General features: G+C 40.1%; 1 protein-coding gene and 1 long non-coding RNA gene across 2 annotated transcripts in view; one reads left to right on the top strand and one right to left on the bottom strand.

Annotated features, from left to right (window-relative positions):
* Positions 1–1975: 1975 nt before the first annotated feature.
* The window catches only part of eef1db (eukaryotic translation elongation factor 1 delta b (guanine nucleotide exchange protein)), a 38863-nt gene continuing 13043 nt past the window's right edge, over positions 1976–27795 (top strand). Inside the window, 7 exon segments of the mRNA XM_061684792.1 lie at positions 1976–2104; positions 5654–5748; positions 8485–8694; positions 8696–9639; positions 11857–11983; positions 13145–13216; positions 24882–24966. Of these exon segments, the coding sequence (XP_061540776.1) occupies positions 2008–2104; positions 5654–5748; positions 8485–8694; positions 8696–9639; positions 11857–11983; positions 13145–13216; positions 24882–24966 (1630 nt within the window). The 5' untranslated portion in view covers positions 1976–2007.
* On the bottom strand, positions 12724–26993 carry LOC133406824 (uncharacterized). Its single transcript, XR_009769098.1, has 4 exons — positions 26837–26993; positions 18793–18894; positions 16080–18429; positions 12724–13766 (listed from the first exon to the last, which is right to left on the bottom strand). It is a non-coding gene; the product is annotated as an uncharacterized LOC133406824 (long non-coding RNA).

Raw genomic sequence — 27795 nt, 5'->3', positions numbered from 1 at the left:
TCCCAATTAGCCTGTTCACCTGTGGGACGTTCCCAACAGTCTTTTTTGCCACCTGTCCCAGCTTTTTTGGAACATGTTGCAGCCATAAAATTCTAAGTTAATGATTATTTGCTAAAAACAATAAAGTTTGTCAGTTTGAACCTTAAATATCTTGTCTTTGTAGTGTATTCAATTAAATATAGGTTTAACATGATTTGCAAAGCGGCATGGTGGGCGACTGGTTAGAGTGTCTGCCTCACAGTTCTGAGGACTGGGGTTCAATCCCCAGCCCCGCCTGTGTGGAGTTTGCATGTTCTCCCTGTGCCTGCGTGGGTTTTCTCCGGGCACTCCGGTTCCATCCCACATCCCAGAAACATGCATGGTAGGTTAATTGAAGACTCTAAATTGCCTGTAGTTGTGAATGTTAGTGCAAATGATTGTTTGTTTACGTGTGCCCTGCGATTGGCTGGCAACCAGTTCAGGGTGTACCCCGCCTCCTGCCCGAAGATAGCTGGGATAGGTTCCAGCACTCGGTGACCCTCGTGAGGATAAGTGGCTCAGAAAATGGATGGGTGGATGACTTGCAAATCATTGTATTCTATTTAGTATTGTTGTATGTTTAACCCAATATCATTGTAATTGGGGTTGTAGTAGCGATGGCGAGATGAAGCATCGTAACACTTAGGCCATTGGTTCAAGTAATGGTCTATTTCTTGATGCGTCATGTGCACATGAAACCACCTGCTGGCCATGTGTATAATCACAGGCATCTGTATCTTGGGGCACATAATGTGTGATGATGTGTGATGCATTGCAATATTGTGTAACTCGGCAGAAGAAAAGAAGACGACGATGCCATCTTCCGGGAGTCTCCTTCATGGTTTGGCATTAATCACCATGGTTATTGTGATTACATTGTGCATTGATGCTCCCACTTTGACAGTTGACACAATTCTGTACCGCACAAGACGTGACAATCATGACGATCTTTTTTGGTTTCATACAATTGCCACTACTTCTGATAATATCACCTCCTACAGCATGAATGTTTGGTCGCTATATGCCCTTCCTGTGGCACGTTCACAAAATTGTTCCAACTGCTATGTTTGTTCTTTCATGCCGCATGCAAATGCAAATCCACATGTTGTGCCTTCTCCATATCCTAATGCATTATCACTCTTTCCTCTCGTCTTAGTTTCTTTTGTTAGTCCACAATACCCAGCATCGCTGGTTGTTCACTGCTCACTGACCTTACTGTTATTGTCATCTGATTAGTGGAAAGTGTCTGAGTGTCTTGAGAAGCGCTATATAAGTTGAATGTATTTTTATTATTATTAAATAAAAAGCTTTACATTAGAGACACAGAGGGAATGATATGTATGTGTCAGTATATACATTTATTATTCATTTACATTTATTGCCTGACTGACTCAAGCTTGAAGCTGCTAGTGAAAGCTATCTTTGCGCAAATGAATCACTCATCGTACTAGTACATCGCTCCTGAGCGGATCACAAACGAAGAGGTTCAACGAACAAATCACTCGTGTCTAACGGATCGCGAACGATAAGTTCAACGAAAGAATCACTCTTCAGTTCTTCAATACATGAGTTCACTGAACGAATCACTCAGTTCACTTGTCCCTCCCCTGGTCTTGAGCTGGTCTTTTGGGAAACTTTAAAATCATTTGAAGAAATACTACTACCACTGAAAAATACTACTGTATATTAAATGCGACAGGACTACAAAAGATGTCTGACCAATTGTATTTTGGATGTATTTGGTAATAAGGCAGGCAGCTCAATGTACAATAATTCAAGCATATGATCTTGCAAATATAAGGGATTGTCAGAAAATACAAAATCTGGTAAGATGTACAATTGGAAAAAATTGGGCTTACTTCACGTCAATTACGATGTTTTGGTTTATTTTTTTGACGACCGGTTTATTTCATCCCTTGATGGTGACGTCACAATGTCACACGAGGAAGGCGCTTTCGTCCCCTTCCCCCATCTTCAAAGCTCAATGCCATGCGTAAAACCTCTGCTTCCTCCTTCCCGTTGTTACTTGGCGAAACACGTTTCTGCCACGACCTGTATCCACAGCGACGACACCAAAATCCCAACAGTAAGTATATGTGTCATTGACTGACAACTGGGGGTTCACACTCGGGATTGTTTGTTACTGTTCGTTTTAGGGAATATATTAGGAGCCATCAGTGTTGAACGGACTGGGCATGTGTTAGCCATTGCTAGCTAACGGTAGAGCCGAATGAGGCCGACCATACTGGGAGACTGCTGCAAAGGCACGCTGCTTTTTACGTTGTGATGGTCAAATTAAAACGAAATGATTTGCCGTACTTTAGCAGGTGCTAACCTCGCAGTGTGTTTTTAATTCCAGTTGATGTTACATGGTTATTCCCAGGCTGTTATTATTAATGCCGAGGTTTTTCAGCTGCCTCATTCATTGAGCGACATCGTCCTACGACCTAAACGGCCACGTCACTCCCAAATTTCCAAGATAATGTTATATTTTCCTTGATTTAATTTCGAAGTCAACCCTGACCTTATTACGTTTAATGGACTGCCCTGCTGTATATAACCCTATTCCCGCTAGTAAAAAATAAAATGAATTATCTTTTTATTTTATTTAAATTTTTACTGGGCAGGAAGCTAGTTTCCGCCAAAACTTGTTTTTCTTAGTTTTTCTACTCCATTGCTGAAACGGGACATTTAGGAAAAGTTAAATAGAAAACAAAAAAAAAATAACTGCCACGGGTCCTCCATTTGTTGTGCCAAAGCAACAGCAGGGGGCGAGACAAAGCTTATGTGGTGGTATTATGCAGAGACCAGTTAGGTCACCCACATGGTGCATGAAGAGTATCGTGCACCATGTTTATTGGCTATCACATGTATAAAACACAATTCGCATAATTTTAATACATTTCGTCATGTACACATACACAAAACCTTCATAAAGTCAACTTTTAGATTTCCACGGCGAGCAAAAATATCTACACATGGCCCATGTAACTCTAAACAACCACTGACTTAAGTCAATGTTTCAAATGTTACTTGCCTATGGAACACTTGGGACAGTGTAATTGTTTTTTCACTGGTGGAAATGGCTACTGCCATTTAAAAGAAAAAAAAGAAAGCGAAAATACTGGCCTCTGCCATAAAAAAATAAAATAAAAATTTCCACTGGAAACCGGTTCTGCCATTTTTGACAAAAAAAATGTAAAACACTATTTTTTAATGAAAAAAAAGGGGTTCCTTTATTACTATTATTTAGGGATGCACGATAACTGTCGGCCCAGAGTTTGGAAATAATGACGTCATTCTCATTGGTCCGATACCCAAAAAACTCGTCCGATAACCAGACCATACCATTCAGCGGTGCCGGACCATTGAGTGGCACACTCCTCGCCACTCGCCAGGCGGTTGCATTGGTTCGAACAGTCATGGATATTATGAGTATAATTCTTTGCCTACGACACACAAAATAGTAAATTAGCTCATGATCAACAGCACTTGCTGAAATTACAACCATCCATTGACTTTGAGTTCATACCTTTGACACTTGCGGCAAGACCCAGCGACCTACTAAGCACCGGACTCGCTTAGCAGCTCAAGCCGACAGAGGTGCGCTCGTAACTTTTCTGCCGATTGAACTTGTGGCGGGCTCAACCCTTGCTCTCAGCTGCGCGCGTGACAGTTGTGGAATGCCGGTAGTTGCTTACTGAGGCTCCACCAACAGATCGCGGCTAGGAAAAGTGATCAAAGCCGCATGGCTGGCTTCCTCAATCAAAAGCGCCGCCAGTTTGGTCCTGCTGGTGCTCGTGCACATGGTGGCACATAAAGGACAAAAGAACAGAAAGGGGGAAGGGGTTGGCCGAAGCCAGCCTATGGTTGGAGAGATTAGGCAGCAGGAACAGCAGAGAAGCAGGACACGAGAGCGAGAAGAGGCGGGAGTCAAAGGTTAAATACCCAGGAGGTGTGTCTAAGGGACGGCGGAAACCGGAGAAGACCACGCCCATCGACTCGACCCCTGGTATACGATCTAGCCATAAAAATCGTGTAAAAATCATATATTCATATAAAATACTCCTGACTTTGTACTCTTACTCATAAATCAAGCATATAGAATGATTGTTTAAACTTGAGTCTTAGCAAATCACCTGCCCATGGTTCAATGCATTTCATACTGTTTGGCTTCACTTCAAGACGAACAGGTCTCAGAGCCTTGCAGCTGGACCTGTAACGCTGACACAATGACACAGACATCAAGGCATACATTTGGAATATTTCTGCAGAGTTCGTGAAATAACAGACATTTGTCTTCAGTTAAAGAAATTTAGAATAAGAATACACACATTGCAGTACACATTGCAGTATTGCAGTAAGAATACACACATTGCAAACGCCAGCGGGTGTCACCTGTGTCCCTGCAATTGTTCCCAGTGGGTGTTTGGTGGCAATTTGTGTGCATGTTTTAATATTAACAAATAGTTCATAGCTGTATTTGACTTCCTAAAAAAGGCGGTGATTAAACATAACTCAAGGTCTGGGAGTAATAGTTAAGTCTGTGGCATATCTAACTAAAATGTATCGTTGTCGATCTGTCCCAGCTTGGTCTTACTGGAGAGAGGTTCTCCCAACCTTCAAAAAGAAGGAGAGGAGTCTTTGACGACTGGAATCCAGATTTGACGGGAAACCGCTAATTAGTTTAAGATCCGGGTGAGATACCCCGGTGTCCTTAAGTGGCCGTTTCACACAGCAGGGCGGCTTGGGAGAATGGAGTTTATCAAGTGTTTGGGGGGGGTTCTTGCAGTGACAACCGAGCCATAGTCACTGCAATACATATGATAATGAATGATGGTATCATATTAGTATAATACCATTTTAATTATATTTTACATGTATAAAAGATAAGCGGTACAGAAAATGGATGGATAAACAGGCATTCTATTATGCAACCAGTTTCATGTAAAATACAATTACCAGTATATACAATATACATAAGAGGTCCCCGGTCAAGCTTTCCATCAGTTTGGGGGTCCTGGGGCTGGGAATTGTTGAAGACCCTCGATCCAGTATAAACCATTAAAAGAAGGAAATCGGTTATCGTATCGGTTTGGAGAAGCAGCAAGTTATTGGTTATCGTGGGGGAAAAAACAGTTATCGTGCATCCCTAATTTGTTTTTCTTTTCCTGGCGGGAATGGGCTGTCACACTGCTGTTGTTCAAAGGTTATGGAAGAGAATATTTCACATCACGATGAGAATGGGTATTCGCCATGCTGAACTTGAGCTCTTCAAACATCTGTATTACAGTATTCAGTTGATGATTAAAAAAATATTTAGTCAAAGTGTTAAATAATGCATCAAGCTAGTAGTTTTGGCACCTGGTTCTATGGAAGATGAAAACAGTCCATTGGGAATGCATTTTTTTTTTTTCACAATGTATTTATTTTGTATGTATTACTGTCCCTGTAACTTGTTCTTGGACTTGGCAAGATCATGATTTATTTATGTATTTTTTAAAATTTATTTTCCAATCGCTTGCGGTTAACTGGATGAAAAGAACATTTGAACAATTGATTTTAGACTTGAGAATTGCATATTCCCAAGGACGGTAAGTTCAGACCTTGATTGCAATTTGATACTTGATTGCAGGAAATGGCTTTCAAAAGACTACCCAAAATCCGTGTCAGTTTTTAGTGTTTTCTACAAACATGGAGGGGGGCATTTCCTGCATTCAGGCAAACAATGTTAGTATCATCAACTGCATGGCTTGCATGATGTCCATTTACAGTAAATGTGAACTGTGCATAGCCTTGTCTGAAGAATTTTCACCATACATCCACATTTCCCAGGGACCTTTTCATTTTATAGACTGGAGATTTGGCTACTTTGGTTTAGCACATAAAACATATAGAGACCGGCCACAATTTTATAACAACTTGCTCAGTCTAATGAAAGTCAATATTATTAGCGCCATTAAAAATTCTGCACTTACAAAGATTTTGCTCATTAGTAATTTATGACACAGTTATTAATTTATTAATTAATATAACATCACTTTCGGTCCCTCTACGACCGGAGTCAGAGTTTGGTCCGCATATCCGGCAGTAAGTCGGACTTGTTTCCGGTGAGGTTTGGACTCCGCCAAGGCTGCCCTTTGTCATCGATTCTGTTCATAACTTTTATGGACAGAATTTCAAGGCGCAGACGAAGCGTAGAGGGGGTCCGATTTGGTGTCCTCAGTATTGCATCTCTGCTTTTTGCAGATGATGTGGTTCTGTTGGCTTCATCAAGCCGTGATCTCCAACTCTCACTGGAGCAGTTCGCAGCAGTGTGTGAAGCGGCTCTGATGAGAATCAGCACCTCCAAATCTGAGACCATGGTCCTCAGTCTGAAAAGGGTGGTGTGCCCTCTCCAGGTCGGGGATGAGATCCTGCCCCAACTGGAGGAGTTCAAGTATCTTGGGAATGGAACGGGAGATCGACAGGCGGATCGGTGCAGCGTCTGCAATGATGCGGACTTTGTATCGGTCCGTTGTGTAAAGAAGTAGCTAAGACAAAAGGTGAAGCTCTCAATTTACCAGTCAATCTATGTTCCTACCCTCACCTATGGTCATGAGCTGTGGGTCATGACCGAAAGAACAAGATCCCGGATACAAGCGACCAAAATGATTTTCCTCCGCAGGGTGTCCGGGCTCTCCCTTAGAGATAGGGTGAGAAGCTCTGTCATCCGGGATGATAAGGAGCCAGATGAGGTGGCTGGGGCATCTGATTCGGATGCCTTCCGGATGCCTCCCTGATGAGGTGTTCCGGGTACGCCCCACCGGGAGGAGACCCCGGGGACGACCCAGGACACGCTGGCGAGACTACGTCTTTCGGCTGGCCTGGGAATGCCTCGGGATCCCCCCTGAAGAGCTGGGTGAAATGCCTGGGAAGAGGGAAGTCTGGGCGTCCCTACTAAAGCTACTGCCCCTGTGACCTGACCTGGTTTTGTGGCCACTCAGTGTATGGCTCTCCTGTTACTTTTAGAAATCATAAACAGAAATAAAAGAAAGTGATTGTTAAAAAATATAATTAACACATAAGTAGGGCAATAATTGAGACTTTTGTTTGACCCATTGACATTACAACGATAAAAGTGTCCTTATTTCTTGTGCTATATGACTTTAATTATGGGCACTCCTTGTTTTTACAGGCGCCAACAATTGCCCAGCCTATGATTTGTTTGGATTTTTAAAAAAAATCAATAGATCAATTATCTGGAGTAGTTTGTTGCAATCTCTAAACTGTCACCATCATTAAATCGTTTTAACAATGCAGGCAATATTATAAGATTTTGATAGATACGTCTCACAAGTAGAACCAGACGTTAACGATTATAATATTACTGTTTAAAAAACTCTTAACTTTGATGATTGAGCAGGGGTAATAAACATCGTGTAGGCGATGCACCTCGCACATTCTTTTTAACAGCAACTGACACAAGTATACATGAATGAAAGGCCGATGTGTTGTTAAACATTGCCCGCTCACACACACACAAAACTACATTTTGATCACAACTGACAAGCATGTGGCAGAAAACCAATTGATGACTAGCTAGATAGAGCAAGAAGCTAATGTAGCTGTCTGCATAATTATGCCCTGCTCCTTATCAAAGAGTACAGTGCATTCTGACAGTTTAAAGTCCACAATTTGTATGATGTTTCAGGAATATTTTTTTCAGAATATATTGATAAAACTCAGTATTTTACTGGCGTTGTTGTGTTCCATTGTATTCTGACTGGTTCAGAGGGTGAGCCATAATTATTGACAAATAAACAGATTTCATTCTGCAAGCCTACTTCATCTGCATGATTATTTCAGTCCCTTGCATGCTGCTTGACTGTTCTGTTCTCACTGAATTCTTAGAATTATAATTTCTAAGAATGACCTATAATACTGATTTTACAAAGCATTTCCTCCCAAGTTCCCCTTTCACACTTGTTGCAAACAGTTATTTGTGACTGTGTTTTACTACATGCCATCTTATAATCAGTAGTTAACTTCTGAAGTAATAGAAATGAGGCCCTCTTGCTTTCATTGAATCTGTAAGGTCATAACTCCTCTAGATGTTGAAATATTGATTTATTCTTAGGGTTATCAAACTCTGTAAATGTTTACATTGGCAACATCCACTGACATCATTGTTGACCTTATCCAAGATATTGTGTTCAAATGGCTATGGATTATACATCCAAGTTTTTTTCTATTTCCTAATTAGTTTATACTGAAATATCTGAATTTCTGTCCATGTAAATGTGGCCAGTGACTGAATCAGGTATGTTGCTGCAAATTGAGAACCAATCAGTGATATAATGGACATTTGCAATTCATGTGTGAAAGGCTCTTGAGTTATCTATCCCGTTTGTCAAGTTTATTCTGCTTAACTCCAACTAATACACAAGCCTGTACTTGTTTTCTTTTTCCTGTAACTGATCAAAGATGTCAAAGAAGACCAGCCAGTATTCTACAGCAGATATGTTGGATCATAATAAGCCTTCCAACCATAGTCAGGTGGACTCTTCAACCAACTTGGTAGCTGAGTGCAGAAACAAGGCTAACTCAACCCAGCAAAATGAGGGAATGTCATCCTCTCCAGAAAGTGGAAGCTTGAATGGAGATAAAAAGCAAAGTGGAAAAAGGCATTGCAGGCAAGAGATGTACATCTAAACCTGAGAGTCACCCCACGGTGAAGGTTAACGCCAAAGCCAAAAGTGAAGAGGAATCTGATAAAAACACAACTCAACCACCTGACCCCCAAGCCGGACTGATTGCCCTGCAGTCGGAATGTGCCAATGTGTGGTTTCAACGAAGCATATACGAGCAAGCAGAGAGCCTATATCAGTGCTGGTTGGCAAACTCACCCAAAGTACCCGCTAAGATGAATGGGTCAGCTCCAACTCCAGAAAACAAGACTTCATCTACTAAAGCCCCCAAGAAGAACTGTTTTAGGCACGCTGACCACCAAGTCGAAGAATCCATGCAGTTGGCTGTTCCAAACTCTTTGTCTCAGAGCTTCATCAAACCCACAACCCCAGATGAAGGGTATCAGTCTCAAGCTCCAACTCCTGTAATCCCTAGCCCACAGCAGAAGGCAGTCACACTAACTTCGCAACAAACGGTTAACGGGCTCTCCCCCATTTTAGCAGAGCTGTTTCGTGACATATGGCTGGAGAAGCCATTGTATGATCGTGCAGAAGCCACCTACTACCAAACTGTGTGTGGCAACAATTCATCCAAACAATCCAGCTACACCCTGAGAAGTGGTGAGCTCCCTCAAAGCTTCATAGAGGTGGAAGAGGAAGTAGTGGTGGAGGAAAAACAAGGGGTTTTGCAGGGCATAGTAGAGGTTTTCCATGCTCTGCACCCAATCCAGGAGGAGGAAGAACCTGCTGAGATACCTGCCAAACAAGAGAGGCATGATCTTGGAGTTTGCTACTTTCTTCACCCTGACAGTGAGCGGGTGTGGTTGGACAAGTGGAGGTATGATGTAGCAGAGAGCCGTTTCCGTGGAGGTGAAGCAGTGGTGGCAAAGAAATTTCGGAGGGCCAAAACGGACACCTCATCGATTGTCTTCACAGTCCAACTGAGGGAAAAGTATGATTGAACCTGGAGATTGGATAAACTTCAGGCATTTTTTTTTTTTTTTTCACTCCTTTTCCTCTACATGTACTACTAATCTTTTAAAATTGATTTTTTTCTTAATTCATTGTTCATTTATTATTTGTTATTAATTTTTCCTTATTTGGGTATGATTATTTTAATTGGCAGCACGGTGGACGACTGGTTAGCACATCTGCCTCACAGTTCTGAGAACCGGGGTTCAAATCCCAGCCTCGCCTGTGTGGAGTTTACATGTTCTCCCTGTGCCTGCGTGGGTTTTCTCCGGGTACTCCGGTTTCCTCCCACCTCCCAAAAACATGCATAGTAGGTTGATTGAAGACTGTAAATTGCCCGTAGGTGTGAATGTGAGTGCGAATGGTTTTGTTTCTATGTGCCCTGCGATTGGCTGGCGACCAGTTCAGGATGTACCCCGCCTCTCGCCCAAAGATTGCTGGGATAGGCTCCAGCACGCCCGCGACCCTAGTTGAGGATAACCGGTACAGAAAATAAATAGATGGATGGATGGATTTTTTGAATTGACCATTGTTTCGTATTAACTCACAATTTTCACTTTGTTTCTCTTTTGTTTTGGTGTTGTTAAAAGTAACACTGTAGTCCACTTATGTTAAAGATTCTAGAGCTACTATAGTACATCATAATATAACTGCGATTACAAACTGTGGATATAAAAGTCTACACACCCTTGATCAAATGCCAGGTTTTTGTGATATAAAAAATTAGACAACAGTGAATAATTTCAAAGCTTTCAAAAACGTTTCCCATGATTGACCCAAAACCTGTACAACTCGTCTGGGGGAGAAAAAAAAAATAAATAAATAAATAATATATATATATATATATATTTTAAAGGGGATGTAAAAAAATAAACTGAGATAATGTGGTTGCACACAATCATATAACTGGGGATGTGGCTGTTTAAAAATAACCAATTATATTCAACTTGTTAAATGAGAGTTGGCACACACCTGCCACCATTTAAAGTGGCTCTAACGAACCCAAAAAAATGTAGTTGTTCTCATAGGATTTTCCTGACAATTCTGTTGTGACATAGCAAAAGCCATGTCACATACCACAAGTCTCTGAGGACCATGCTCAGAGAGCTTCCAAAACATCAGAGGGATACAAAAGAATTTGTCAAGAAACAAAAACAAGAAACTTGTCAAGAAGGCTGTCAAGAGGCCTACAGCAACATTGAAGGAGGTGCAGAAATTTCTGGCTAGTACTGGCTATTGTGATGATAAGCTTCCATCTTCATATGTCTTGGTTATGAAGTAGGGTGTCAAGACACAAGCCTTGTCTTGCAAAGAAAAACATTTACACGTCTACATTTTGCACAAATCCAGTTGAAATCACGTGACAATATATTTTGGTCTGGTATAACAGGTTAACGTTTTGGCCATAATTCCAAAAGCTATGTTTGGCATTATCACAGCACTGCTACACAGCAAAACACTATCGATACATTGAAGCATGATGGCGGCAGCATCATTCTTTGGGGCTGTTTTTCTTCAGTTGGAATTGTTAGCCAATTCAAGGTGGAGGGAATTAGGAAGTGTTCCAAACATCAGTCAGTCTCCCAATTTGGCAGTCTTTTGGTAGAAAGCTGACGCTGAATAGGAACTTGATCGTTTAGCATGACAATGATCCAAGGCACATCCAAATCAACAAAATAATGGTTTCACCAGAAGATTGGGGTTTTAAAATGGCCCAGCCAGAATCCAGACCTGAATCCGATCAAACATCTGTGGGGTGATCTGATCTGAAGAGGGCTGTACACAGGAGATGCTTTCGCCGTCTGACAGATTTGTAGCGTTTTTACAAAGATTGGGCAAAAATTGCCACATCAAGATGTGTCACACTGATCAGACTTCCACCCAAAAAGTCAAAAGGTGCTGCAAGAAAGTATTAGTTTGAGAGTGGGCATATTTATGCAACCAGGTTATAGTATTGGTTTTCCCTTTTAAAATATATATTTTTTCAGTTATGTACAGGTTATAGGTCACAAAGGTGTAAAGTTTTGAATGTTTAATTCTTTTTTTTTTTTTTGAAACATCACACAAACCTGATATTTGAACAAGGGTTTATAGACTTTTTATATACCCTGCATATTCACAAATAGAATAATCCCACCTACTCTACTGCCTGCTGTGTCTTGTTCACTCATCTCACTGTTGTACTTCCATTCTTTAGCAACATGAGCGCTGTCACCTTTCTGACCAAGGAGAAGATCTGGTTTGAAAAAAGTCGCTACGATGAGGCAGAGAGACGCTTCTTTGAGCGTGTGATCAGCTCCTCACAAACAACGCGGGCAGTCTGTGTAAGTGGTAGACTGCAAGCAGCTGAATGCACACCTCCATTTCCAAGTACAGTATACATATAATCAGGGCTTGACACTTAACTTTTCTGCTCACCAGCCATTGTGGCTAGTTGCTTCCCAGAGTCACGAGCCACTCACCATTTTTACTAGACAATTTTTTTGGTTTGATAATTACAGTATATTTAATATGATTAAAGCGGACTACTAAAGAACTACATGTAGAACCTTTTTAAATTTAAATGAACCCAGAGCACACTCAAATCGTTACTATACGAGTACATAAATGATGAATGCCATCAAGTATTCAGCTGTGATCTGTATAACCTCTATGCATTTCCTATTTTTAGAACTTTTCTCTCATCCAACCTGGAAAAAATGAATTGAGTTTTAAGAGTAACCCACCTTTCTCAAAAATGTAAAAGGTAATCAAGAGGTTTCTTCGTTGCAGTGTGTAAACACGTATTTTAGTCGTTGCCCCTTAAACGTACATCCGACAGTCTGTGCAGTACATTACTTGCTATCTTTGGTCATACACGAGACATTCTCGACCTGCCTTCCACTTTTCATGAATGTCTTTTCTTTTTTCGTGTCCTCTTCCTTTGTCTCTTCAAATTTCCTCTTGTTCCTCTCTGCGGGTTTTTGAACACCTGCAAAATACATCATCGCTCCACCGCTTCTCTTCTGTTGCTGTCCTCTTCACCTCTCAACAGTGATGTCGTCAAAGGGATTCCCGAATGGACCAATGAGCAAACACTGTTTGCAGGCAGGGCTGATGGGATTTGTAGTGTACTAGTCTCACATTGCAATTGGTTTATTATTACAGATGCCGTTTAAGAAAACAACAATTAAATGCACATATAAAATGTAAAACTTCAAAGTGGCTGGTACGAGTGGCTGTGTTACCTGCCACCGTTGAAATGTACACGCATTTGGCTAATTGGCCACCGTCCGAATCAAGCCCTGCACATAATGATAGCACTCAGGAAGCAAATCCACATTAAAAATTTGCAATCAGTATTACCTAGAAGCAATATATCGTTATCTTGCCATCACCAGTCAGAATTGTGTTCTTCATGCTTCTGTCACTGCTAAACCAAAGGTGGTAGTGTAACCAATTAGTCCATACAACATTAATCAAAAGTATCTCTTGTTTATCTTAAGGATGCGGGAGCTAACGCCATCCTTCAAGACATCGCACGCGCCCGGGAGAACATTCAGAAGTCACTTGCAGGAGTAAGTAAGTCAAGTCAAGTTTATGTGTGTAGCCCTTAATTACAAAAGTTTCAAAGAGCTTCACAGGCCCACAGTTGGCAATGATTGATGACATCCCGTAATCTAAACCCCTCCAGTCGGGCAAGGAACCCCCCCAGTCGGGCAAGGAAAAACTCAAAACCCCATTTGGGGGGGATAAAAGAAGCTTTGAGAAGGGACCGCAGATGGGGGGGGGGGGCATACCTCTTCCAGGGTGACCAGACTAAAATGGATGTCACGTGGGCAACATTTTATCACATAGTCTGGTGCTGTACAATGTTCATTACAATGGCAAGATGTTGTATAACATTCATTTAAAATGGCATGAGAGTCAATTGAAAGAGAAATGGCGCCGCAGGCTAGACTCCTTCAGTGGTTCTGCCTCAGGACCCGGCCCGGTCGGTCAGAACAGAATACTTCGTGGTCACGACTCCGGGGGAAGTGGTTCACCTCAGATCTTGTCTCAGTTGATCGGTGCAGAACCCAAACAGCAACAGCCTCAGATTCGGTCAACATCACCTAGTCCTTTCTCCTAGCAGGAGATGACAGGGGAGGAGATGGGACAAGCTGCAGTAAAACCGATACTTTACCTAAATGCCAAGGAGTAGAAATAAGTCTTAAGTAGGAATTTAAACATTTCCACTGAGTTAGCAGCTCTGATATCCGTGGGTAGGGCATTCCAGAGTACTGGAGCCAGAAAGAAAAAAAAAAAAAAAAAAAAAAATGCTCGAGAGCCTGCGGACTTCTTTCTGGCTTTCGGAGTCACCAAAAGACCAGCGTTTTTAGAGCCTGGGTTTTGGAACGGAACATACAGTAAAAGTCAGTCAGCGAGATAAGGTGCTAACCCGTGTAATATTTTATGAGTAAGTAACAGGACCTTAAAATCCCATCTCAAGTAGACTCGGAGCCAATGCAAGTTGGTCAGAATGGGGATAATATGACCGAACTTTCTCGTCCTCATCAAAAGTCTGAAGCGTTTAATATTAACTTCAGGCTTTTTATACTAGACATGGGAAGACCAACATCAAGCAAGACATAACAAATGCGTGGTATACGATCTCTGTGACAGCAGGGTGGTTAGCACATCTGCCTCACAGTTCTGAGGTCCCGGGGTTCAACAGCCCTCCCACATATCAAAAACATGCATGATAGGTTAATTTAAGATTCGCCCAGTGTCAGCTGGGATAGCATCCAGCACGTCCGCGACCCTAGTGAGGATCAACGGTGCGGAAAATGGATGGATGATCTTTGTGTCACTAGTGGATAGGATGTACCGTGTTTTAGCAATATTGCAAAGATGGAAAAGAAAAATTGTTTTTGCAATACAGTGTCATATTGGCTCCCCTCTCAAATTCTTACATTTTTGCATAGTTTCCCCCTCTATTTACAAACAAAGGTAAATATCAGACAGATATAACTCAAGTGAATTTAAAATGCTTTTTTTAAAAATGATTTCATTTATTAAGGGGAAAAAAATTAACTATGTTACCTGGCCCCTGTGTGGGGGAAAAAGTTATTATCCCCAAGTTAAATCATGAATGTTGGCTTAGTGTGCGACTGGTTAGAGTGCCTGCCTCACAGTTCTGAGGACCGGGGTTCAATCTGTGCGGAGTTTTTAGGTTTTCCCCGTGCCTGCTTGGGTTTTCTCTGGGCACTACGGTTTCCTCCCACATCCCAAAAACATGATGGTAGGTTAATTGCCGACTCTAGATTGCCCGTAGGTGTGAATGTGAGTGCGAATGGTTGTTTGGTTGTTTGTTTATATGTGCTCTGCGATTGGCTGGGAACCAGTTCAGGGTGTACCCCGCCTCCTGCCCAATGATAGCTGGGATAGGTTCCAGCACTTCCGCGACCCTTGTGAGGATAAGCGGCTCAGAAAATGGATGGATGGATAAATCATGAATTAATTGTGGCTAATCACAATTTTTGGTTAATTTTCTCTGATCACATCAAGGCTGATTACCTCCAGACCTTGACTGTTCAGTCAAGAATTTGTCTGCCGGAGAACAAATTCCTTGTGTGTTTTGGACATACTTGGCGAATAAAGATGATTCTGAAATCATTTAAACAGAATCTGTCCTGACAAAAGATTGAAAAAAAGACAATTCAAGCAACAACTTTTTCCACATGTTTTTGAGATTGCAGGGTGAAATCTGCCGCTGGCTACTTGTGTGGACTGAATGGAATGAAAATGCAATTTTTTTTTCAGGTTAATAACCTGCTAGCAACATATTGAGCGAAAAAACAAACAAACTACGAGCTAGTTAATTTTTGGAGCGGTTCAACATTTTTAATTATGAACTGAACGACATTTTTGGAAAGGTGAGCTGAACATTTTCGAACTAATTCGCGTAGAAAAAGCAGTTTCCCAAAAACTGACGTTACTTGCATACAGGGTGCTCAAAGGTTTTGCTCAGTGTAGTCACTGTGTGACATATGGCCAGTATACAACTATCTGATCTGTAAGTGGCTGCACTTTGCAAAGCTGCCAACCTATTAAAATTTATTTCCAGAATAATTTGTCCAAATATGTCTGAAGTTCCATATTTTCAGAATTTTGTCAAAAACATTTCTGTTTGACATTCAAAATCATAATTGTTAATAAATTATGGCTTCAGTATTTGTCATTTTGTCTTTATTAGAACAACTGTCACGTGTGGGAAGTAGCTGAAGTAAAATGATGAACAGTTTATTGAGCAAAGGTTATGGAAGTTGTCCTGGATGTGTTGACAGGCCGTGGCAGGCAGTGGACAGAACAATGGCTGGCAGGAATGACGTGGGTCAGGAACACGGGGAAAGAGGGGACACAAGAGTTAACAAGGGAACGTGGAGTTGAGTATCTTACATGAGTACAGTGGGCCGTGGTAACGCTAGGACAAGCTGCAGTACTTTGGCGAGGATTTCCGGGAACAGTCAGGTTTAAATGTAGGTGGTGATGAGGGTTGATTGGAGACAGGTGCGTGGCTTGAGGAGAAGCTGAAACAGAGAGGGGAGGGGAGAGAGAAGGCGCAAAGCGCCATCCAGGCTCCAAAACAGTACTGCACAGGGTATCAACCTTGTACTGGTGGACGCAGTTGCAGCCTGAATCAAAGTGCCGTACAGTGCCCTTCTCAAATTCTTATATTTTTGCAATTCCCCCGCTTTAAGACTTTAAGATCCTCAAACTAATGTAAATGTCACACAAATATAGCGCAAGTGAGCTTGAAATGCTGTTATTAAATGGTAATTTAATTTATTAAGGGGGGAAAAAAGTTACCTGGCCCTTTGTGAAAAAATAATGGAGGTTTTGGAGTGGGCTAGTCAAAGTCCAGACTTGAATCTGATTGAAATACAGTGGCATGACCTTTAAAAGGCCATTTATGCTCGAAAACCCTCCATTTTTGCTGAATTCAAACAATTCTGCAAGGAAGAGTGGGCCAGAATATCTCCACAAAGATGTGAAAGACTCATTGGCAGTTATAGAAAACAAATTATTTCAGTTGTTGCTGCTGAGGATGGGTCTATTAGTTGTTAGGTTTAGGGGGCCATTACTTTTTCACACAGAGCCAGTTAACTTTGAAGAGTGTTTTTTCCTTAATAAATGAAATCGCCATTTAAAAACAGCATTTTAAGTCCACTTGGGTTTCATTTGTCTATTTACATTTGTTTGATGATCTTAATTCAAGTGGGGAAACTATGCAATAATATAAAATTTTGAGAAGGGGGCCAATACTTTTTTATGGCACTATATTCCTAATGTGTTTTTGAAAGGAGAGCGTTAAGTCAAATATAACCTCTCTAATTCATCGCCAAAGATCCTCTTCTGTCAATAAAGTCACCACATACCGCAAGGTAACGAGTGGTCTCCTTTTTTGGGGTTCGTATTTTAACAAATAGGTGCAGTACACTCAGGCTTAAAAAGTTGGTTTAAATAAAGAAGATTTTAGGGGACATCCCAGCAATTGTGCAGATGTGAATTTTTTTCTGCCTCCCGTCTTGTCTTTTTTTTTTTCACACCACGAAACGTTACATTGTATAATATTAAACTATGCTACTGCCGTTCAATTTGGCAGTATATGTGTACCCTATTTTGTCGCTTTGTGACCTTTTACAAAGAAGAAAATGTACAAATCCGATCTTTTTTCATCTGATACCGATCTGCTGAAAATCATGTAATCAGGCCTAATTTAGGATCAGGACAACCCTAGTATAACTACATATACTAGTTTGTTTAGGGTCACCCAGACAATTAAACCTGCAGTGTGTAGCTTCTGTCGCTCCCTAAGCTGGAAATCTGCATTACACTAACCAAGCTGTCGCTTCGATATGACAGGCTATCCAAGCCTCCCCACCACTCCGCAACAGTGTGATTCTACATTTTTATTCTGTTTTGAAGGACTGCCGTTGGGGGAAAGATGGATTCTTTGGAAGAGGTAATTATTGTATGATTAATTTTTTTCGTGACAGAAATAAATGTTTAGTTAGCTTGTTACAAACGGGAGACAAAAGAGGCCTGCTAATTGTTAGCAGAGTGCTAATTACTATGCCTATGGGAGTGCTTGTGTAGCAGCATTTACTGTACCATGATATGGTGTCACAAAACTATTTATATTTATTGTCACAGCGGGATTGGTAAACATGCATGCATGTTGTTTAAGAGGCATTATTGCACACAAACGTTTTGGGAGTGGAAAAACATACAACTGCGTTTTGGATGCAGTTTTGAGGGGAAAATGTCTGAAAACAGTTGGAAAAGAATAGAAATTGTTATTATTGCATTGACACAATATCCGTTTGTTTGTTATATGAGGCATTGCATTACACTGTAGGAAATATACTGTAGGAAATATAAAATCATACCACTACAGAAAGTGTCCAGTTAGGGAAATAGGAATAAAACATAATGAAATCACATTATTATCCATAGATGATGATACTTCTACATGGAGTGCAAGAACCAGTAGGCTTACGATGTTTGAATTCATATAAGAAATGTTTGTCAACTATTGTTGGGGGGTTATTTTGTACTTTTTTCAGATACCTTGTTCTGTTTATAACAAACCAGTGATGCTCTCACACTTTTATTCATTTTGAAGATTTCCCGCTTCGATGGCCCCTCTAGTCCAGGCAGCTCTGACTAATCAGCTTCGCAATCAAGTATGTAGAAGAGGCAGCAGGCATTCCAGGGGCAAAGGAAGGGCCGAGGTGCAGACCAGCTGCAACAGGAGTAAAGGGACAAAGTTGACCAGCTCAACTTTGTTAACCAGCTAGTTGTTTGTTGGCAAAAAGGCTGTCAACAGCTGACCGGGAGTGATCGGGTGATTAACGCTTATTTTCATTAATTGATAAAATGGTAGGTGGCACGGTGGATGACTAGTTAGCACATCTGCCTCACACTTTTGAGGACACGGGTTCAAATTTGGCCTCTCCTGTGTGGAGTTTGTGTTCGCCCCATGCCTGTGTGGGTTTTCTCTGGGTTCTCCGGTTTCTTCCCACATCCCAAAAACATGCATGGTAGGTTAATTAAAGACTGAATTGGCCGTAGGTGTGAATGTGAGAGCGAATGGTTGTTTACTTACTCTGGGATTGGCTGGCGATCAGTTCAGGGTGTACCCCGCCTCTCACCCAGAGTCAGTTTGGGATATAGGCACCAGCAGGCCTGCATCCCTATTGATGGGAAGCTGTACGCAAAATGGAAAGATGGATGATAAATGGTAGGCGGCATGGTTACCGACTGGTTCGCACATCTGCCTCACAGTTCTGAGAATCCGGCTTCAAATCCTGCCTCTTGTGTGGAGTTTGCAAGTTATACCCTGTACCTGCGTGAGTTTTCTGCGGGTACACCGATTTCCTCCCACATCCCAAAAACATGCATGGTGGTTAGTTGAAAACTCTAAATTGGCCGTAGGTGTGAATGTGACTGCAAATGGTTGTTTGTTTATGTGCCCTGTGATTGGCTGGCGACCAGTTCAGGGTGTACCCCGCCTCTCGCCCCGAGTCAGCTGGGATAGGTTCCAGCATGCCCGTGACCCTAGTGAGGATAAGCGGTATGGAAAATGGATGATAAATGGTTGTGTCGTGTTGCGTCGTAGGCGGTATATACGATCCTTAGCGCTTTTATGGCCTCCCAAATAATCCTGAAGCTCATTGAAAGCTTTAAGTGCAGACATTGGGCTTGACACAAGTGGAAGACTTTCTGCCATAAACACTTTTTGTCTTAAATATAATTTGTACAAAAATCACGAAACATTCAAATACATAACTAAAGCCATCTCCAACTCTTTTATTTGGTTTGATTAAAGGGATTTTAAGTGACCCTGCTCTAACTACTCCGTCTTCCCCTTCTTTTGGTTGAAAGCCATGACTTTAGTGGTGTCAATACAATACAATACAAATAATGACCATTTGGTAAATACTATTCTTGTGTTCTGTATATTTTTTTCTTCATTTAAAGTTTTGAAGGTGAAACCCAAATTCATTTTTCACCTTTTTTCCCCTCTCAAACGCTCTGACTTATGAAAAATAGAAATGCTATGAATCTTTTTTGTATAATTCAGGAATATATGCTATGTGAAAAGCCTATGCCGGTTTTCTTTTTATATTTTTTTTAATTTTGGAATGTACCTAACCTTATTTGTATTTGATTGTGACAAAAGCCATAGTGTTTGTATGCATCTTGTGCAGTTGTTCAATAAAAAATGTAATGTAATGTCATTCCTGTCATTTTATCAATTAGTAGTGGCTTGGGTGAAAATTACTTTTTCAAAACAAAAACAAGTTACCCACAGCAGCTTTAAAGCCAAAACATTTGTATACACACTTACAATTGCTATTTACTGTGCCTTGGCTGTGGTGGTTTTATTTTATACATTAGAACATGAAACCCAGTAAAAAAATAATGTTGGATGTCTGTGAACAAATAGAACTACAAGAAATACTGCTATTATGAACAGAATGACCACAGTAACTCCTGAAAAGTCATTTCTCTCACATAACGCCCATGTCCACCATTAATAAAGTGCTGTGAACAAGTAATGACCCCTTCTCAAATTCTCATGTTTTTGTATAGTTTCCACTCTTTAAGATCATAAAACAAATGTAAATATCAGACAAATAAAACCCAAGTGAGCTTAAAATGCTGTTTTAAAATGGTTATTTAATTTATTAAGGAAAAAAAAAAAATAACCCTGTGTGAAAAAGTAATGGCTCCCTTAAACCTAATAACTGGTTGGGCCATTCTCAGCAGCAGCAACTGAAATCAAATGTTTTATAGACCAGGCAGTAAGTCTTTCACGTTTCTATGGAGATATTTTGGCGCACTCTTCCTTGGAGAATTCTTTGAATTTGGCAAAAATGGAGGGTTTTCGAGCCTGAACTGCCTTTTTAAGGTCATGCCACTGCATTTCAATCGTATTTAAGTCCGGACTTTGACCAGGCCACTCTAAAACCTTAATTTTCGGTTTTTTTAAGCAATTCAGAAGTTGACTTGCTGGTGTGGTCGTTATCCTGCTGCGGAACCCAAGTGCACTTCAGCGTGAGGTCACAAACTAATGGCTGGGTATTCTCGTTCAGGATTTTCTGCTAAAGAGCATAATTCATGGTTCCATCAATCACAGCAGGTTGTCCAGGTCCTGAAGGAAAAAAACAGCCCAAGACAATCAAACTACCACCACCATGTTTGACTTTAGAAATGGCTTTTGTAACCCTTTACAGACTGATAGATGATAGATTCCTCGACTGTTCTGGAATTTCTTTGGATTGTGTCATTTACTTGCATCTTTTTTAGATCTTTTGTCCGACATGATTTTGTCGGGACAGATTCTGTTGAAGTGATTTCTTGATTGAACAGGTCTGGATGTAACGTTTTTTTTTTTCCCTTAATAAAGGAAATCACCATTTAAAAACAGCATTTTAAGTCCACTTGGGTTATATTTTTCTGATATTTACATTTGTTTGGTCTTAAAGTGGGGAAACTATGCACAAATATTAAAATACGAGAAGCTGGACCAATACTTTTTCATGGAACTGTATAAGACGAATAATATACAGTCCTATTTCATTTAACAAGTTGTCTTTATTAAAATAATTTTGAAAATGTTTCAACTCATGTAATTTTATGTATGTTTTTTTTTTGGTATGTTTTATTTAAAAGCAGTAGTTTCGTCCCTTGTATTATGTCCAGTAATGTGATGCATGTTTTGATGGGTTCAATTATTTTGTTTCTCAATTGTTTGCTTCAGGATTTTTTTTGGGCCCAATATTAGTACCACCGTCGGCCCCAAAAATCCCCTTTTTTTAATTCAACCTTTATTTAACCAAGTAGAGACAGAACATCTCTTTTGCAGTAGCGTGCTGGCCAAGAACGCAGAAAGTTACACATCAAGTCTAAGTCAGTCACATACAATACAATACAACAAAATTACATACCATCAAATCAACTATCCACACAACAAATGAGAATGAAATCAACTATCCACATCACAAATGAGTATGAATGCATACATTATTAACACTATATGTCATGATCTGTTCCCTGCAGTTCCTCTGCGGAGCATGGGTGGTGCATTTTGCCTCTTTTCCCCCCCCGCCCCCCATCTCTCTCCAGCACTAATTACCATCTCGCCTGCGCACTTGGTTCCAATCACCACTCATCACTGGCTGTACTTAAGCCTCCCAATTCCAACAAGCATGTAGAAGAAATTATGTCCATTAAACACGGATCAGAGAATGCTGACTCATCTTACAAAATGTATGCACTTGTTTGTTTTCTGAAGGTCAACTATACAGTAATTGGATGTGTAGGTAACCTGGCACATGGATAATTCAATTTAATTAACATTATTCATGTTGTGATTTGGGTTTGATGAAGCAAAGCAAATTTATTTATATAGCCTATTTCACACACAAGTTAACTCAATGTGCTTTGCATGATTAAAAGCATTTTTTTTGAAAAGTGAAAAAAAGCTGATAAACATTTAAAACAAAGAGGACAGCATACAATAAATATAACTAAAACATTCATACTTGGGCTGACGTCACTTCTGTTGGCAACTTATCCCATTTGTGTGCAGCATAATAGCTAAATGCTGCTTCATCATGTTTGCTTTGGACTCTGTGCTCCACTATTTGACCAGAGTCTGTCGATCTCAGAAATCTATTCTAAAGCTTACTGGAAGCCATTGTAAAGACTTTAGAAGGGGTGTAATATGCTCTGACCACTTTGTTCTGGTCAGAAGCTGAGCTGCAGCTGTTTAATGCTCTTTTTAGGGAGTCCAGTCAGAAGACCATTACAATAGTCAAGTCTACTTGAGATAAAAACATGGATGAGCTTCTCCTGTTCTGCTTGACACAATCAAGCCTTCACTCTGGATATGTTCTTCAGATGGTAGAAGGCAGTTTTAGTAATTCATTTGATATGACTGTTGAAAGTCAGGTCGGAATCTATCAGAACACCAAGGTTTCGGACTTGGTCTTTGGTTTTTAAAGAGAGTGACTCCAGGTATTTACTAACAGCAATCCTCTTTATTGCCAAAAACAATTATCTCAGTTTTGTTGTGATTTAATTAATTGAAGAAAATGTTGGCTCATCCAGTTATCTGTTTTAGACAGTGACACAAAACCTCAATTGAACTGTAGTCGCTCGATATAACTGTGTCATCTGCATAGCTATAAAATTAAAGTTCTGAAGAATTTAACCCAAGGGTAGCATATACAGTCTGAACTAGGGGGTGTCCAAGAACTGGCCTTGAGGGACCCCCTAGGTCATTGCCATTCGATGAGATTGAACACTTCCAATGGTTACTCTTATTTTGAAACTTATGCTTTTATTTTGACACAACTACAATACAACCGGGAGTGCTGTGAGTCGCATGACGTGACATGCACGAAGCTGAGAGCGAAAAAAGATCAGCGCAGCGGGGCACGCCTCCAGTCAATATGCAGTAAAAGAGTGAGACTTTGTGTGAAGCACTGCCAGTGTATCTATTATATCATGTATTGTTTGTTTCGTAAGTTCATGTGCATATGTGCAGTTTAAAATGAGTTTTTGAAGTTAATTGGCACAGGGGTTTATTAAAGCCAAGGTAAATATGGTTGGGTTACGTCAGACAAACAAATCATGTGAGTGACTCGCTGTGGTGGCGACCCCCTGACAAGGAAAAGCTGGAAGTCACTTTTTTAGTGAGATGTAAGCTACAAGATAATTTGATCCATGCTAATAGGTTAAGTAGCAAATTTGAGTTTCTGTTTTGCACTTACTGTGGATATGTGTCCTTAATAGACATAGCAAATACATTTGTTTTCATGTTTTTGTTTCACTTTACCAGTATACCTTTACAAGGCAGGAGGATAACTGCACTTTCATTCTAAAAAGTTCCCACTTTGTATGGTGCGATGAATCAGTTGAGCCTTTCAAGATTTTCAGATCGATGTGGAAATTTATGTACATTTAAAAATATTTCTAAATAGGTTGTTTTATAAAAGGTACATACAGTTTGTAGAGCTACTGTGATCTCTTAAGTTACAACTGTAGATGAAAACAGATTCGTAATATTGTTGAAATTGCACTAATTTTTATGACATTTGAGATTGCTCATATGCTTTGAAACAAGATTGGGAACCAGATAATAGTCAATAAATGTGAATATTTTCCCAAATGTAGTGGTAATTATGTGCACCCAAAAAGATGGTTTTAAAAAAAAGTTGAATTGTCGTTATTAATAGCTTATAAGGCCGAGAATATAGTGGTCCGGCCCACTTGAGATCAAATTGGGTTGGATGTTGCCCGCAAACTAAAATGAGTTTGACACCCCTGGTCTATAGCTTGCTAACGTGGAAGCGTCCAGCGTTCTATTTTTTAGCAGAGGCTTAATGGCAGCTACTTTATGAGCTTTAGGAAACTGAAGTGAGCAATTGATTATTTGCTGCAAATCAACTATGAAAAAGTCACGCGGTATTGAGTCAAGACAGCTCGTTGATGGTTTCAGCTGCTGAACCGTTTTCTCTACAGTTTTTTTTTTTTTTGGTCAACTGGGGTGGTGGACTTGTCAACCACAGCAAATACAGTGCGAGTATTGTTGAAGTTCTTACTGATTTACTGATGAAAGTGTTTCTGTCTTGCCCTGACTAACTCTTGGTTAAAATTACAAAGACTTTGTCTGTAGAGGTCATAGTCAATTTGGAGTTTAGTTTTTCTCCACTTACGTTCTACTTTCCTACACTTCGATTTAGAGGTCTTTACCATCATTGTGCTCCTCCACGGTATTCTAGGTCGCCTCAAGATTGACTTAGTTTTAATAGGAGCGACAGCATTCATGACATTGGAGATTTTCCAGGGGAAATTATCCAAAGGTTCAACAACTGTGTCAGCATTTAGAGTTTGTGGCACAGCTATGATCTCCATTAACTTAGTGGTGGCACTCTCATTTATGTACCTTTTCTTAATCGACACAGAGGTTGTCTGAACTTTTGGAAGAATCTGTAATTCAAAGAATACACACAAATGGTCAGAAATAGCCATATCCTTAATGTCAATTGATAAGAGTTTCAACATCCTTAGAGATGACCAGGTCTAAGATGTGACATTGAGTGACATTGAGTGTGGGTTAGAAGGCTCTGATTACCCGGCAATCACTATACTGTTCACATCTTTTGTATTCTTGTTTGGTAGAGCAACTGCAGCAGCAGCACAGCTGATCAAGAATTAATCTCACGAATCAAGAGCCTGGAGCTGGAGAACAAGAGCTTAAATAAAGGTGGGTCAATTTCTTACTTTTTACAAAGTGCAAAATTTGTGTTGTACTATTGTTGAAAGATTTTGAAATATTTAGGGAATTCGAGGGTCCAATAAAGTAGAGGATAGCGAAATGTTGAACGTTTGTTGCCATTATCATTGTTTTGTGGCACCTTTATCTATGGTACAGAAGATATTTTATAGACCACATTCAGCTGGACTTTACAACAAGCGAATCACACTTCAGTGGTGTAATTTCAAACATTTTTAAAGGAGACATATGATGATTTTTTTTTCACAATTTAAAATAGCTCCTAAGTGTCTTAAAATGTCTGTGGCATGCTTTTGTCAAAATATGCCAATTGTAGACATCCATCCATCCATTTTCTGAACCGCTTTTCCACACTCGGGTCACGGGTGTACTGGTGCCTATCGTATTTTTTCAGTAAATTTCTCGCCATGGTGAAAATGGATAATTTCTTAGGCGGTTCTGTCTCAGGCAGGGCACCAGCCCTCATTCAGTCACATACTGCTGGGCCAATGGCAAGTCCGGCTTTCATTAGAGTCATCCCACGAGCGGGTTTCTGCTGGCCTTGGCCAGCTCTGCTCGGTAGCGTTTGTTTGCGGGGGACGACTGGTGGCTTCTACTAGCGGAAGCACTACCCAGAGAGTGGAAAACAAGCGATTGCCCTTAGCCTAAAAAGCAGTTAATGCATTTTACATTACACTCAGCGTATAATGCACATGCACCCCCGAACACCACCACAACAAAAACACAAGATGCATAAACACAGTCTTCCGCCACTTGAGCTGAGCCATGGGGATGGTGCCTTGCTCAAAGGTACCTCAAAAGTAGGCAGAAAGCAGGACAGCATCGCTCTTGTCAGATTCGCTTATCCGCAGGACTAATCGGGAAAATGTCCTGACCGACTCTCCGTTTAAAGGGTCGAGCCTCCCCGGGAAGGGAGCTTTTCAAGCCGGTGTCGAGATGAATTCGCCTAGGTGTGCTAACTGCCTTTAGTTTTACGGAGCCAATCCGGTCTGCTCTCACTTATCATCCCTTGATGAGTAACCTTTATCGAGTAAAAAGATAATAATGTGAGCACTCCGTTTTTACAGCAGCTCCATCTCTCATGAATCGTTTGCACTTGTATTTTGACCTAGTAAATTTAACAATCCTTGTTAGGACCGTACGGATTTGTTTTTGTATTAAGCCGAAGTGAAATAGATGAGTTACTTTTATTTTTTATTTTTATTTTTTTCTTATAAGTGATTGAACGTCAACGTTCAATCACTTATAAGAGGTTGAGTGGTAAGTATGAGAATACTCATATTTATAAGAATGACAAAGATAGAAAAGGATTAAATCAAGGTTTTTAATATAGTGATTATTAAAGGATATAATAATAATAATATGACAGTAAGGGTATGTCATAGAGTAAATAATAATAATAATAACAAAAATGAAAATAAATAGTTAAAATTGTAAAATCATAAAACAAGTATATCCTTTTTGGAAATGGAAATAGTTAAAAATATAAAATCATAAAACAAGTATATCCTTTTTGGAAATGGAAATAGTTAAAAATGTAAAATCATAAAACAAGTATATCCTTTTTGGAAATGGAAATAGTTAAAAATGTAAAATCATAAAACAAGTATATCCTTTTTGGAAATGGAAATAGTTAAAAATGTAAAATCATAAAACAAGTATATCCTTTTTTGAGTGAGCTTTAAGGGGTGATCAAGTCCTACCGAGCCCTAAGCCAAATTAATAATAAGGTATTTTGGAAAATAAGAATCTCTGAACAGCTGACTAGCCCTTCTCCCTATTGCGCAATGTCAATGACGGTTCTTTTAATTACCTTATTATAATATTCTTTTCGTCTTACCCAATTCAAGAAGAAAATTCAAAAATGAAGAACTATCCAAGTAGCCTGATGAATTCCTCCCGTCAGCTGGTCCCTGTCATTGCGAGAGAGAAGAACGTGTGTCTCTCTATCCTCTGATAGATAAGAGAGCCCCGTTTATCAGCGTATGAGGCTTTTATAACCTTGGTTTCCAGAAACACCCTTTTCCAAAATAATCCTTTTGTTTACATATTCTGACACGCGCTCCTCGCTAATATTTTTTTATTACCCCTTCAGTGTCCTGACTTGACCTGAGTGGGAAGCACCTGTTTCCACTTCAGAGTATCCTGACTTGACCTCTTATTTGCTCACCCAAATAGGTTCTCAGTAAATACATTCAACTACAAGCATATTTCATATGTCTTGTAGGTTCTCAGTAAATTCATTCAATTACAAGCACATTTCATGTCTTAAACTCAACCAATACATTTCATCTCACCATGTTAATCTCTAAGCATTCTGCAATACATGTTAAATGTCAATTAAATGTATATACACTCATGTGAATACAATTCTCTCATGCATTCAACAAAACATTGTGTAATTGTAACACAAAAGTAAGAATAATATCAAAACAGCCTTACTAGGCTTGATGTACTCAGTATCAAATGATCTTATATATAAGAACATCAAAGAGAACATATACATCAAGGGTATATTAAGGATATAAAATTAATCAGATTTAAAAGTTGTTGACTCTAGTATGTGTATGTTTATTGTAATATGGTTTTTGATAGTATAAGGATATTAAGATATCTTATGTTTGAACTAGAGACTCTTAATCATGGCCTGAACATAGATTTTGGCGACCTCTAGTGGTTAAGAAGACGTTTGCTTGAACTGGTGACTCATATTTATGATTTAAATGTGGTTTGGCGACCTCTGGTGGTTAAACCAGGAATTGAAACTGGGGCTGAGCTCACTCACATGAACCCAGCCAC

The sequence above is a fragment of the Phycodurus eques genome, chromosome 8 (genome assembly GCF_024500275.1).
Source record: "Phycodurus eques isolate BA_2022a chromosome 8, UOR_Pequ_1.1, whole genome shotgun sequence".
Lineage (NCBI taxonomy): Eukaryota > Metazoa > Chordata > Actinopteri > Syngnathiformes > Syngnathidae > Phycodurus > Phycodurus eques.
This window is presented reverse-complemented; position numbering and strand designations above follow the sequence as displayed.